This window comes from Nestor notabilis, unplaced genomic scaffold (genome assembly GCF_000696875.1).
Source record: "Nestor notabilis isolate BGI_N333 unplaced genomic scaffold, ASM69687v1 scaffold10458, whole genome shotgun sequence".
Taxonomy (NCBI): Eukaryota; Metazoa; Chordata; class Aves; order Psittaciformes; family Psittacidae; genus Nestor; species Nestor notabilis.
The window spans coordinates 1-13835 of record NW_009941495.1 but is presented as its reverse complement, the minus strand read 5'-3'; the positions used below and the strand labels follow the sequence as shown (position 1 = coordinate 13835).

The window sequence follows — 13835 nt, the reverse complement described above, 5'->3', positions numbered from 1 at the left end:
GGAAAAGTCCGTCCGCTTCCACCACCGGGGTGACTCCGGTTGGGCTGAACTCTCCTCGGGGAGTGGGGTGGAGGGACAGAACTGAGCCCAAAACTGTGGGGAGGGATAAGCGGAGAAGTTCGGTAGTGTATAGTGGCGATAAGGTTCATATGGTTGAATTCCGTGTTTTCCCAGTATCGGTTAGAGCTGATGAGGTGGACGTAGAGGGGACCGTGGAAGATGACTTGGGTAAAAGCAGAGAAGGGTCCCGAACAGATGATGAAGTTGTGCAGAGGTTAGTATCTGGGGTGTTGGGTAAGTTACTTCACGCTAAGGCTTTCCTTTGCTTTGAAGGGTCAATTCGAGCATCAGAAATGTCTACAGCCTCAGAAATGCGAGGCGGCGGGGGGGGGGGGGGAAGGAAGGAAGGGAGAAATGCCTCTCGAGAGACCTAGTTACTTAAAAATGGTCATTTCTAAATAGAAGCGAGTGAGAACTTGGATTCAGAAATACTCAATTTGGTTTTGACTAATACCAATAGTTAACATAAAATGCAATATGTTCGTAGAGATTTTCTCCTGCATGTGGTAAATGGAGTCAGTTCAGTGCCTACTGATAAAATAGCCCTATGCCCGTGAACCGCCTCATCTCCTAAGAGGTATACCATATGCTGAGGACTGCAGTGGTTTTAACATACCTGTATTCTTGCCCAAATTTCTTTTGGGGGAAAAGAAGTCTTACTTGCAAGCATGGATTTTCACTTAAGTTTTAAATTAAGGTGATGCAGTTGAGGATAGCTACTCTTGCACTTATTTGATAGTATTACTTTTGGGCTATGGCAGTGATTAAGGGTCTTAGTATTGTTCTAATTAGACTATTGTTGCTGGATGGTAAAATTAGTGGCACTGTCTGTGGGCAAGACTATTTGACAGGTTTTCCTTCTCCTGACAGAGAGGAGGAAGCTATCCAACTAGATGGCCTAAATGCATCCCAGATCAAAGAAATCCGAGAAAAATCTGAGAAGTTTGCATTTCAAGCAGAAGTCAGCAGAATGATGAAACTTATTATCAATTCTTTATATAAAAATAAAGAGGTTAGTGCCTTTGAGCAGAACATGCTGGAACTGTTTGTGTGTGTTCTGGAAATCCTGAACGCTGATTTCTATTTCAGATTTTCCTCAGGGAACTTATTTCAAATGCTTCGGATGCTTTAGATAAGATACGGTTAATATCCTTAACTGATGAAAATGCTCTGGCTGGTAATGAGGAACTTACTGTCAAAATCAAGGTAAGAAACATTAGGAACAATCATCTCTTACAGAGGAGTGGTGGGAGGAATGTAAAAAGATAGTGCATCATAAAATCCAAATTTTTGGCTTAACACTGATGCAAATACAAACTAGGACCCCATCAGGACCTTGGCAATTACCATTGTCAAATACTACTCTTCTTTACATGGTGAAAATACATTTCTGATTCTATAAGGAGTAACTGAAGTATTGAAATACTTAAAAGTAGGTTTACCTCACTTCTGTAGCTATTGCAAGTTTGATTTTATTGTAGCTATCCATGAATGTGAATAGCTGCTACTCGTTACTTTTCTGTGGCACTTCATTAGGTGTTAAAATTCAAAGTGAAGTTAAAGCTGCATCTTTTTTTTTCTTTCCAGTGTGATAAAGAGAAGAACATGCTTCATGTTACAGATACGGGTATTGGCATGACAAAAGAGGAGCTAGTTAAAAACCTGGGTACCATTGCGAAGTCTGGTACAAGTGAATTCTTAAACAAGATGAATGAAATGCAGGATGATAGCCAGTCAACATCTGAGTTAATCGGCCAGTTTGGTGTTGGCTTTTATTCTGCTTTCTTAGTAGCAGACAGAGTTATTGTCACATCAAAACACAACAATGATACTCAACATATTTGGGAATCTGATTCAAATGAATTCTCTGTGATTGATGACCCAAGAGGAAACACTTTAGGACGTGGCACAACCATAACGTAAGCATTAAGTTTCTTTGGATTTAAAAGGAAAAAAAAAAGCATTGGTATGTTTTGATTATTGGAATATGTGGATGACTTTAGAATTGTGACTCTATAACATAGTTTGCTGCTTTTATTACAGCCTTTTTCAGTGTAGTAGAACATCGAAAATAAATGTGGAGTAGTAACGTAGTTCATGTCACATTCCATTAGACGAACCAAGAAAACCATGAGCATCTTGACAGCTGTCAGCAAGTAATTCCAGACAGTTCAGCTGCCTGCAGGCTCGTTTGGTTCCTCAGCACCATTGTGGCTCCTCAAAACTTACATAGGGCTGTAGAGCTTCCTCTTGGAAACTGGCTGCTGCTTACATACCAGTGGGACTGGTCTGATGCAAATCTCAAACTGGAGGTAGTTTGACAGGCCTATTTTCATGGCTTTCATGAGCAGATTGGTTTATTTGGTCTGAGTTTAGATGACTTCTGAGGAGGGCACTTAGCATGAAGAAAGTTCATCTTGGTGCTCTAGTTCCAAGTAAAGCTAGTAAGAGTGCATCAAGCTCCTGATTAAGTATCAGTATTTGAGATTTTCATTTAGACTTCTGGCTACTGTCTGTCCAAGTTGTTGAAAACAACTCTTCCTTATTGGAGCAGTTTGGTAGGGATTCTGTTTTTTAAGAAGTACTTCGAGCTTAAGTAATAAACGCTCATTCAAATAAATCTGAATCACTACAACTGCAGAAGAAGGAAAATGCATCTCTTCCTGTAAAACTACTTTAAAATATTTGTCCCCAGACTTTAATTGAAGCTTTTTTCATTTTCTTTAGCCTTGTTTTGAAGGAAGAAGCATCTGATTATCTTGAGCTGGATACTGTTAAAAATCTAGTAAAGAAATACTCACAGTTCATTAACTTCCCCATATATGTGTGGAGCAGCAAGGTAAGTATGTTTAACTGAGCATTGTACAGTGTAAACTTTGGTTGTGAAAACTGTCTGGCCGGATCCTTCATAGAAGGATGAGGGAATACTATAGAATGTGTTTTAATTTCTGAAATCCTTCTGTTCCTGACTCTTCTGGCTAGTGTTTTACTAGTTAGCTACTTGCCAAAAGTTAGTGTATTGTTAAAATCACTCGAAGAACTTTACCAAAGGAAAAAAACTGTACTAATTTCTAAAAAAGATCTTTCTTCCACTGGCTTTGGTAGTTGGAAGCTCTGGTAAGCTCTTAAGCAGCGCCATGGTTAGGTGTCCTGGAAGTAGGGCAGCATCTTAATTTTTAGGCTTGCTCTTGTGATGTTTTCTCAAGTGTAGCACCAAGTTAAATCACCAGTCTCTGATGACCATTATGTGTAAAGCTAAACATTAAGTTGTAAAAAACTTGAGTACAGTAACTTTCCCAGTATATTAAAGGAGAGCAGCATGTATTCATGAAAAATGCTACTAAACGTAGCTACCTATAGAGGAATGCTTGTGACAGGCAAACAGCACAAGTTAAACTAGCACTCTGAGAGATTAAGCTGTTCAAGAGAATACTAGAGCATACCTTGTAGGAAGCCAAGCAGTCTTAAGTCCCCACTTTAAATTGTCTCTTTAGACAGAGACTGTTGAAGAACCTATTGAAGAGGAGGAAGCAAAGGAGAAAGAAGAAACAGATGATGATGAAGCTGCAGTTGAAGAAGAGGAAGAAGAAAAGAAACCAAAGACTAAGAAGGTGAGCTTTGTTAGACTTGGTTTTGTAACTCATGTCAGATAGTTCAGTAATTTCCAGAGAAGCATTTCAGTAGCGTGTGTGTGCTTTCAAACAGCAATTCCTGTTTTAAGTGCAGTTAGACACCTTGTCTGGAAAGAAGACCATAAGCAAAACAGACTTAGTTGAAATCAGGCATATGACTGGCACTTGGCAGTGTCATTTGCCTTGTGAGACAGTGGTCCCCTGTCTATAAATACTTGAACTCCAGTGGACTCCAGTAATGTGACACTGTTGACTAGTTTAAATTGAGCACACTCTGCTGGAAAGCTTTTTTCAGAATGGCAGAAGAAATACTGATACTTGGTGAATGTGTTAAATGTACATACGACTCACTGTAGTGTAGATGCAAGTTTTGTTTTCGTTATACCAATGTATATACTTGAATAAGAATGTCCAGGCCATTGCATAAGTTATTTTGTAATTAGAGCACATATTTTTGAAATGCTGTTTTATGACATTGCCTCAGTGACATTGTAGCCCCATTGGAGTGTCTTTGACTGAACCAGAAGTAAAGAATGAGTCTCAATTAACTATTGTGCTTATATACCTAGGTTGAGAAGACCGTCTGGGATTGGGAGCTCATGAATGACATAAAACCAATCTGGCAGAGACCATCTAAAGAAGTTGAAGAAGATGAATACAAAGCTTTTTACAAAACCTTTTCCAAGGTAAGTTCTGAGTCCCAAGATTGTTCCAAAGTCTAAACAAAACTGAAGGCTTATAGGATGGACTATTTCTGAAGAGTTAACTGCTGTCAGTGTGTAGATTGAATTGCAGAGTGCCTAGAAGGAATAGCATCTGAGTCAGGAGTTAGTATTCTTTCCAGAGAGATGGTACCACCACCCAAATGTTGAGTGGCCTAAGTTTAAGAAGTAGTATGTTCCTGCTCATATGGAGCTTGCCAATCGTTTTTAATGTTGACAGTGGAATTTTTATTCAGTCTGAGAGTGGTAATGCTTGTGTTGTACATGGTGGAAGAAAAAATACAGCTTTCTAGAAATGATTTTTCTGTAAATGCGGTGTAATGCCTGCCTTGGGAGGCATTACATTAACTGCTGTGATAATACTGTATTGGTTACTGTGCTGTTGGTGGTCAGCTTGTTAAAACAAGCAAACAAACCCCCAAAACAATAACAAGAAAAAACACTAGATCTCATGGAAGGTTAATGCTAAGTGAGTAACTTTGCTGAATCTGGAACTTCTTGTTTCCGTAATAACCATAATATGGTTAGATAGGTTAATTGTAAAATAATTGCACTTACTTTGGCAAAGTTGTGTTTTTCTGGAAAAGTATTAACTCTGATTTTTCCCATATCAACTGTAAGAATTCTCTCTTCACAGGAACACGATGACCCAATGGCTTACATCCACTTTACTGCTGAAGGGGAAGTGACTTTCAAATCTATCTTGTTTGTTCCTAATTCTGCTCCACGTGGCCTGTTTGATGAATACGGATCCAAAAAAAGTGATTTCATTAAGGTAGGACAAGCAAGTGTGTGGGTATGTGTTCATGTCTTAAAAACCACAAACCCGTAACCCGGCTGCTGTTTCCTCTTGTAACTCAGCTGTACGTTCGAAGAGTGTTCATCACTGATGACTTCCATGACATGATGCCTAAGTATCTTAACTTTGTTAAGGGTGTTGTAAGTATCACAAGTCTTACTTGCCTTTGGTTATTTTTTTTTCCACCTTCAACTACTGTTATCTATACTTAAGAAGCTTCTTCCTCAATTAGGTGGATTCTGATGATCTTCCTTTGAATGTATCTCGTGAAACACTTCAGCAGCATAAATTGTTAAAGGTAAGCTAATTGATCCTGCTTTCCTTCATTGTAAACATGACAGAAGAAAGATTTAAAAGAATGATGGCTTGATTGATTTTACTTTACAATGAGTATGGAATTAAGGTATAGGAAATCCATAAATTGCTGGTTTCAAACTACCTCTGTTTGCTTCAAATCGGGGACACCAAGAGTCTTGAATCCATTTGGTGCAGTAAGGTGAACTGAGGGTTCTTCCAAGTGCTTATTGCTTGGTATTGCTGCTTTTTTAGGTGATCAGAAAGAAACTTGTTCGCAAAACTCTTGATATGATCAAGAAAATTGCAGAAGAAAAATACAATGACACATTCTGGAAAGAGTTTGGTACTAACGTGAAGCTTGGAGTTATTGAGGATCACTCCAATCGTACACGACTGGCTAAACTTCTTCGCTTCCAGTCTTCTCATCATGAAAGTAACCTCACAAGCCTTGACCAGTATGTGGAAAGAATGAAAGAGAAGCAAGACAAAATTTACTTCATGGCAGGTGCCAGCAGAAAGGAGGTATGTGAACATGGAAGAAAGAGGGAAAGGGGGAAAAATAATACAGCTCCTAGTTATAGTAGTGCCATAAACATAGTGAACTGCCCATTTTCTGTAAATATGAAGACTCCATGCATGTGTTACTACTGCAGTTTTCCTTGTACCAACTTCTGTCAAATAGTTGTACAGGTTTCAGTAGCTGATGGTACCAGTGCAATTAAACTGGCATCTGATCTATTTTGTTGTCTTAGGCTGAGTCTTCACCATTCGTTGAACGCCTTCTGAAAAAGGGCTATGAAGTGATTTATCTTACTGAACCTGTAGACGAATACTGTATTCAGGCTTTGCCAGAGTTTGATGGCAAGAGGTTTCAGAATGTGGCAAAAGAAGGAGTTAAGTTTGAAGAAAGTGAGAAGTCTAAGGAGAGTCGGGAAGCCTTGGAAAAGGAGTTTGAACCACTCTTAAACTGGATGAAGGACAAAGCTCTAAAAGACAAGGTAAAATGTTATGTTGTATGTAATGCTTATTTGTAAATGCTGCTGTGATTGCTACAACACACCTTGCAGATTCTTTAAGCATAGACTTTACAGTAGCTTTTATGTAGTCTTTTTGTGAGTAAACATAGATGTTTGATACTACTTATTTCGGGGAAAATAAGGAGTTAGAATGTCATCTTAGAGCCTTCAGAAAACACTGAAATTTCAGAGTTACCTACTTTATTCCCTGTATAAGCTACTAGTTCTGTGCACTAACATTAAGGCTGGGATTTTTTCTGCAGATTGAAAAAGCTGTGCTATCTCAACGTTTAACCCAGTCTCCCTGTGCTCTTGTGGCTAGTCAGTATGGATGGTCTGGTAACATGGAAAGGATCATGAAGGCTCAAGCTTACCAAACTGGGAAGGATATCTCTACAAAGTAAGCTTTCAGTTACATAGCAGCAGACATGAACTGTAGTTGGCTTCCTGTGCTTGGTGTGAGCACAAGCTTCTATCTAGTTTAGATGATCCTTTATATTTTTAAGGTCACTCATAACAGAGTTGCAGTCTTCCTCAGTCTTACCTTGCTATTTTGAAGCCAAATATGTAAAACTGCCTTTTGAGCAAGAATAATCAGTGGCATTTGCTATATATGTAATTTCGTGACAAGAGAAGATGAAGCGTCTTAGTAATTGGAATGCTTTTCAGAGCTGAGCAAGTATTAAAGTGGGGCAGGGGGAGGAATATGCTTACTGTGGCTGTAATTGGTATTCGAGGGTTTAAAGATGTAGCTGGGTCTTGTACTTCAAAACTTAATAATGTCACTTTGGTTCTTTTCAGTTATTATGCTAGCCAAAAGAAGACATTTGAAATTAATCCCAGGCATCCGCTGATCAAGGACATGCTTAGGCGAGTCAAGGTAAAGAAGTAACAGTAGTGAAATACTGACTACTTGGCTGCATACAACCTGACTAACAGTTCTGTTTGTTTTGTTTTAAATACTCTCCTACATTAGGAAAATGAAGATGACAAAACAGTTTCGGATCTTGCAGTGGTATTGTTTGAAACTGCAACTTTGAGATCAGGATATATGCTACCAGACACCAAGGAATATGGAGACAGGATAGAAAGAATGCTTCGTTTGAGTTTAAACATTGACCTGGATGCAAAGGTCAGTTTGCCTTCAACTTGGGGCTTGATAATTGGCAAATTTGCATAAAATGAAATGTATCTGGCTTCCTGTGCTTCGTAGGGCCACCAGCAAACATACACATGGGAAACTACAGTCTGTACTCAGTGCTCCTGTCCTCCTTTCCACCCTTTTTTATTTCTTTGGGATTCTGCTCTCATACAATGCTTCTCAAGTATTGCCCTTAACTGTTTTTCCTATGGGAGTAAATTAGGGGCCAAAGGTATGTGTGCCCATCTCATAATGGAGAAATTAGTAAGTGGGTATAAGTAATATGGGTTCTCATAACGCTGTGCAAGAGCGTACGCCTTGCCAGAGGCAGCATGATTAATGTGTCATTGCTAAAAAGAATTTGCTTTTTCCTTCAGGTAGCTTGGGACAAATGTTAGGAGCTGATAGTGAATACTTCCACAGCCTGTATTTAGCTAATGAACAACTAGTAAATGTCCTAAGCAAATAAAGCAAATTGCTTGTGACCTTCCTACAGGTGGAGGAGGAACCTGAAGAGCCTGAGGATGCAGCTGAGGAGGCAGAGCAAGATGAAGAGGAGGTCGATGCTGATGCTGAAGACAGTGAATCACAGAAGGTAAGGTCTAAAGTTTGACTTTTTGCCTGTATTTATGTGAGGTTTTGTCTGTGGAGCTGCCTGGCAACAAATGTGTTCACTTTACCTTTCATGACACTAGTTTTTAGTGTGAGGTACTAGATCTACTGCTACCATGAGAGCACGCTGAAAAACTACTTTTCTTTTAATAGCAGAGACTTAAGATGCCATCATTTGAACAGAAGTTTAATACCTCAAAAAGTTGCTAGTTACTTAGTGCTTTGGAAAGCATCAGCAATGGTTGGGTTTGCTTCTTCTGGGACAGCTTTTGTAACCTTTTCCACTTTCAAAAAGTTAGAGTCTGATTTTCTTCTTGTCTCCACAGGAATCCACAGATGTGAAAGATGAACTGTAAGCTCCACTCAACTACTGTTCTGCAATGGGGGTTTAAGAGGGAATATGAATTAGATTGGTTTGGTTTTTTCCACTGTAAAATGTTGAGGGATGGTATATGGGGTTTAAGGGTGAAGGAGGAATTTTTTTTTTTAAGTTCACTTTTCTAAAAACATTCCTCATGAATGTAAATTTGTATTATTTAACTGACTTGGTGTAAAATCTTGTCATGTACAAAATAAAATGTTCCCAAACACCACTAACTCTAAATTTATACATAATAATCTCACCTTGTGGGCTAGCACAAAGAAACAAAGGGATTGCCTGGAGTGTTCAGTTCCTGTGTACAGCAGGCAGTTTGCAGTCCTTGTGCCTGTCCGCACTGGCACAGCCATGCTTAACTGTGTAGCCTGTGCCAGTGATTAGGTTTTGTCTTAAACCTGCTGTGCTGTTTAGCCAAAACGTAACTGGTATCCAAGAGCTGTACTTGACTTCATAGTTGAAGTAAGTATTCAAAAAGCTATGTGTCTACGGACATCTTAAGAAAGATGAGATAGGGCATTTAAAAATGGCATTGGAACTGATGTCCTGCCAGCTTGCACTGGACTAGATAAAACTTGAGTCTACTTACAGAATAGGCAGGGGTAGCTTTTACAGCTGTGACAAGGGAAAAAAAAACATTTCCTTCCACTAAATACATGAACAACCTGAAGTGGTTTACTGCCTGTGAGCATACACCGTCCTCCATGGTACTTGGTAACTCTGCCTTTGACTTCTTGTATGTACAGCAGTGTTGCTTTCCACAGTTGTTTCTTTTTAAAGTTGGAAACTCATGTCTTACAGTTGTTAATTCTTAATGCTGCTGTTCCTGAACTTTTTCATTCCTGTTCTGTGTCTCTTGGCAAAGTTTTGTAGGTACTTAACTGTCACTCAGACTAAATCTGTTGATACCAAATAGTAACGTAGACAGGTTGAACTGGAGGTACCACTTTCTCTTCTATTCATTGTATTAGCTTTATGTGGTGTTTGTCTGAAGCACTACGTTTTCTTACTTGTGCCTCTACTTAGAAATCCCTTTATGGGGTTGGTAGAAAGCATTTATGCTCAAGTGTTTTGTTTGGGATATTCTGCCTTGCTCTGAAAGACCTGCATAGGAGTAGTAGTTCTGTACAGTGACTCAACTGAAAAAACACTTTTGTTAACTGAAGTTTTGTGAAGTTGGAGGTTCTGCTATGTGAAGCAAAACCTACTGTTCCAAATTAGGTGAGGGCACTGAGCACTGACCTGAAGGAGTTGCTTTTAATTTACTAGGGTTTTTCTGTATCACCCAAATCCTGTTTCCATGCAATAAATACAAATGCCATGTATCAGTGTGGTTATTGTGTTAGGGTTTGTATAGAGATGTTGGCTTTATTGAAGTATGCTGCTTGAGAGTTCAAGAAAGGGGAGCCTAATTTTGCTTTTTTGAGGGAGTTTGGGATTGTTTTGGTTTCTTTGCTTGCTGTGGTAGTATCTTAGATATACCTAAGAGCCTTTTTTTTGTTAGGGCATGCAGGCAGTAGTCTACCCCTGAAGTGTAGTTCAGCAGCTAGCTACAGCAGTCCTGTGCTAGTTACTGAATAGGGCAGGTGCACCATTTCTTCTCAAAGCATGGTCCTCTTACTTTGGCAGTGCAACTTCTGTGCTCTGTAGTAATGAACTGCTGATGAGGTTTTGAGTTCATACTTTCTACAGTATCATTTTAGTGATGCACTTCTCAGAATACCACCAATGCACACCCCTCCATACCTGTTTTACCAGGCTGAGTAGCAAACATAGCATGTGCCTGCTGCATAGTTAGGAGAGCTTCTGCAGCTAACAAAGCAGAGCACTGGAAGCATAGGGTTGCTTGCTACACTGTTCTTTATCTGTTAATTACTTGTAGACTTGAGCAACCTTTACTGTGTTACATAGCTGAAGTTCTTGCTGCCTTGATTGGATTTAGAATGACATACCTGATCCAACTGCAGAAATAATAAAGAGCACGAGGGTCATGCTTTGTGCTTTGTCTTCCTCAGCTAGCTGAGTCTGTAAAGTGCAACATCCTGTTGTCCAGCTGCTTCCTCTACCCTGGAGTGACAAGAGTTTGCTATTAATAAGCACAAACTGCAGTTGTAAGCTTGCTTTTTGGGTCAGCTCTGTGAAGTGGTGTCAATGCTGGAAGGAGTGTTTCCCAGTCATCCTGAGGCTATCTCAGTGCTGCAGTCACCAATTCCAGAGTTGTTGCCCCTGCTGTTAAAAGCTGGTGTAGAGTCAGCTTTGCTGTTCCAAGTGGGCACTAATGAAAACTGTTCCCTTAGTGCTAGAAAAGGCTGGGGTAAAACACGCTGCCTGTTGCTCAGTTGCCATCAGCAGCAGGATACATTTAGAAATCCCAGCCATATCAGAATTAGTAACTTCCCTCTGCAGCCTTTAGAAAAGCGGGTCAGAAATCAACAACCTAATGACAGGTACCCTGCTAAATTTTTGAGTAAGAGGATAAGACTTGGTGAATCCTGGTTCTTTAAAGGGATATCTGAAAAACTGATGTTGTTGAAGTAGTTAGAACAGGGACAAAACCCCATCTTGTCATCTCAGTAAACTTTTATCTTGTACTGCGGACATAGCAAAACAACCCAGCTTTGTTTAGGAACAGTGAAGGAAAAAGTGGTTTCACCAGAAATGGACCTGGACCAGCAAGATGTTCTCACCCATTGATTTCATTTGGGCTTAGCAGCTGAGATTTACTTTGGAGCCTTTTTATCTGTGACTGCAGTCACTTGTAAGGGTGAGAGAGCAAACCTGTCATCCAGTAATAGAGGCATGGGCAGATAAGAAGAGTAAAGGATCTCATCCTGTTCAGCTTCTACTGTAGGTTAGCCAAGAGTTGCAGAACTGTGTGGGAGCAGAGGCACTTGCCCATGCAGAGGAACTGTAAAGCTTTCTTCTTAGGAAAGTTACTCCAACTTAAATAAACCAACAGCTTCATACCTGGAACAGATGTAAATGGAGTGCTTTCAGTGATCGTTGCTGGATCCCTCTGCTATTAAAAATGTTTCTAGGTATTTTGCCAGTAGGAATTTGGGAGCTTTTTCTGTTTCCTTAATGGGAAATCTGTCAGATGGTGGTTTTCTTTCCTGAGTTAAACCTGAATGAGAACTGAGGATGAAGAGAAAGCAATCCCCATCCTTCACCAGCTCTAATGCATACCATTCAAACACAGCTTGTTGTACCAAACTTGTATGACTGTGTATCTATCTTCATACGTATGCCTCTGTGTGTCTCCTTGAGTTCCTGGTGTGGGAGTTACGTGGCAATCCTACTCTGGGACCAAAAGGTAAACCTGCACTTGTTATTTCAGAGTTTTGTATATTTACAGTTATCAAAGCCAGTCATAAAGGGAGAAAGATGTCCCAGTGGAGTACAAATGTACACAATTTGAGTGTAATCTGTATGTATTCACCCCCTTTTAACTTACACAACCACATTGTAAGGTCCTCCCCAGCCTTACAGACCAAAGCAGATTTCCTGTCAGCGATACAGACAGAATGCCAGCGTTAGCTGTTGTTAGGGCAGTTAGCCAGCACCAAGAGGAGGCCAGTGCAAAAAGCACTGCCATAAGGAATCTGATTTATACATGCCATCGCTTACTGTATCGCATTCTGGGGTACATCCAATACTACTGAGTTTAAAAAGGGAGGAAATGCCAATGGGTAAGCAGGGTTCTACTGCAGATGAACAGCAGAGCTTATTGAGAGGCCATAAAAGCTTGACTTTTCAATATGCTAAACTGCTTGTGCTTGTTGATCAGCTGACAAGTTTCAAATTCCATCAGACTGGCCACTGAGAGTTCATATCTTTTATTCTGAAGGATACTTACACTGCAATCAAGATGAACTCATAAGCATTTTGGCACACAACTGATCGGACTTACAACAACAGTATTTGTTCATTTATTTTTAACACTGCCTGTAACTGCTTAAGGAGAACAAAAAGAAGTATTAAAGGAGTACAGTATTTCATATACTGATTTCTGCAGTTAAGGCTGTTGAACAAGGGTTTTATCAGTTCTGGTTTTCATAGCGTAAGTCAAGTCTGCTCACTGCTGTGAAGTCTGAACGTTGCTTGATGTTGCTTTTAGACCCAACAGTTCTGTTTGCAGCTCTCCAGGCTTAGGAGGTACGTCAGGTATGCTCTGTTAAAAACAAAGACATGAGCATGGGGGCAGAACTAAAACTAAACTCACAAAACAGTAAATCAGCACCTCTGTGAGAGATGGCATTACAGCCAAGTTGTGATTACACTGCCCTCTTTTTTGAGCACACTATTACTTCCTACATGCAAAACATCTTAAAAGTCAACCTCTACCCCTTTCCGTAATTTGACTTTAAAAGTAGCAAAATACGATTTGAAAGAAAGGTACAAAAGAAGGAATAGGCAGCTTGTTTTAAAAAGAACAAGGCTTTTTGCCATTTAAGAAAGTAAGTTTGGTTGAGATGCCTACTACAGCTGCAGTCTCCACACAGGTTCTTGGTAGCAGAAGAAAAGGTTTTACTGCTTCTATCTTTCTGTTTTAGAAATTAAGCACTGAAACTGGAGAGGAAATTTAAAGAAGGAAAAGACACCAGATGCTGTTTCAAGAACTGCACCTCCTCAAAATGTGTGCTAATTGAAAGAGGTGTAGATCAGATCATTCTGAATAAATACCCCAATGAAGGCCACAGGAGATACTATTAAAATACATATATACTTATTCTTACACACCAATGCCTTGAGCCTCACTGCTTAGAGTTTCATGTGGCAGCTCAGGCATGGTTGTTTTTAACCTTTCTCTGATCTGAATACAGCACAGTGTTTTTAAAGCAGCAAAGCATGCAAGCACTAGAGGATGAGAAAAGGCTCACAAACTAGAAGGTCTCCAAGAGACCAAACTAACCACTACTCTCCCCAGCGGCTGGTCTCAGTTGGAGCCGAGCCCTCTGTGGCTGTGGCTCCTGACTGTCACCCTTTCTAATGCAAAGTTCTGGTCATCTTCATCTCCATTATGGGAGCAAAAAAAGTCTGTTTAAGCCCGGTATGGCCCCTTCTGCGCGCTCTTCCCAGACCCCGGCTCCCCACAGCAGCACCCCTGAGGCAGCAGCAGCCCGCACCGCTTTCCGATTCGTGGCACCACGTCCCTAGTTAGAAGCCAGCTGCGCAGGGAC

The 13835-nt window shown here is 40.2% G+C and overlaps 2 protein-coding genes across 2 annotated transcripts; one reads left to right on the top strand and one right to left on the bottom strand.

Moving 5' to 3' along the window:
* The first annotated feature begins 179 nt into the window (after positions 1–179).
* HSP90B1 (heat shock protein 90kDa beta (Grp94), member 1) lies at positions 180–8870 on the top strand. Its single transcript, XM_010020914.1, has 16 exons — positions 180–274; positions 931–1072; positions 1150–1266; positions 1648–1979; positions 2788–2899; positions 3555–3671; positions 4262–4378; positions 5052–5189; positions 5276–5353; positions 5446–5511; positions 5763–6032; positions 6263–6508; positions 6790–6926; positions 7328–7658; positions 8164–8262; positions 8606–8870. Exons 2-14 carry the CDS (start codon positions 1031–1033, stop codon positions 7416–7418), a joined length of 1863 nt encoding a protein of 620 aa, XP_010019216.1. The 5' UTR covers positions 180–274; positions 931–1030; the 3' UTR covers positions 7419–7658; positions 8164–8262; positions 8606–8870.
* A 3860-nt stretch (positions 8871–12730) lies between these two features.
* On the bottom strand, positions 12731–12826 carry LOC104410673 (chromosome unknown open reading frame, human C12orf73; the record flags this gene model as incomplete). The annotated part of the gene is made up of 1 exon (XM_010020915.1): positions 12731–12826. A coding segment is annotated over one exon (96 nt), but the record flags the coding sequence as incomplete, so codon positions are not given.
* Between the last annotated feature and the right edge of the window lie 1009 nt (positions 12827–13835).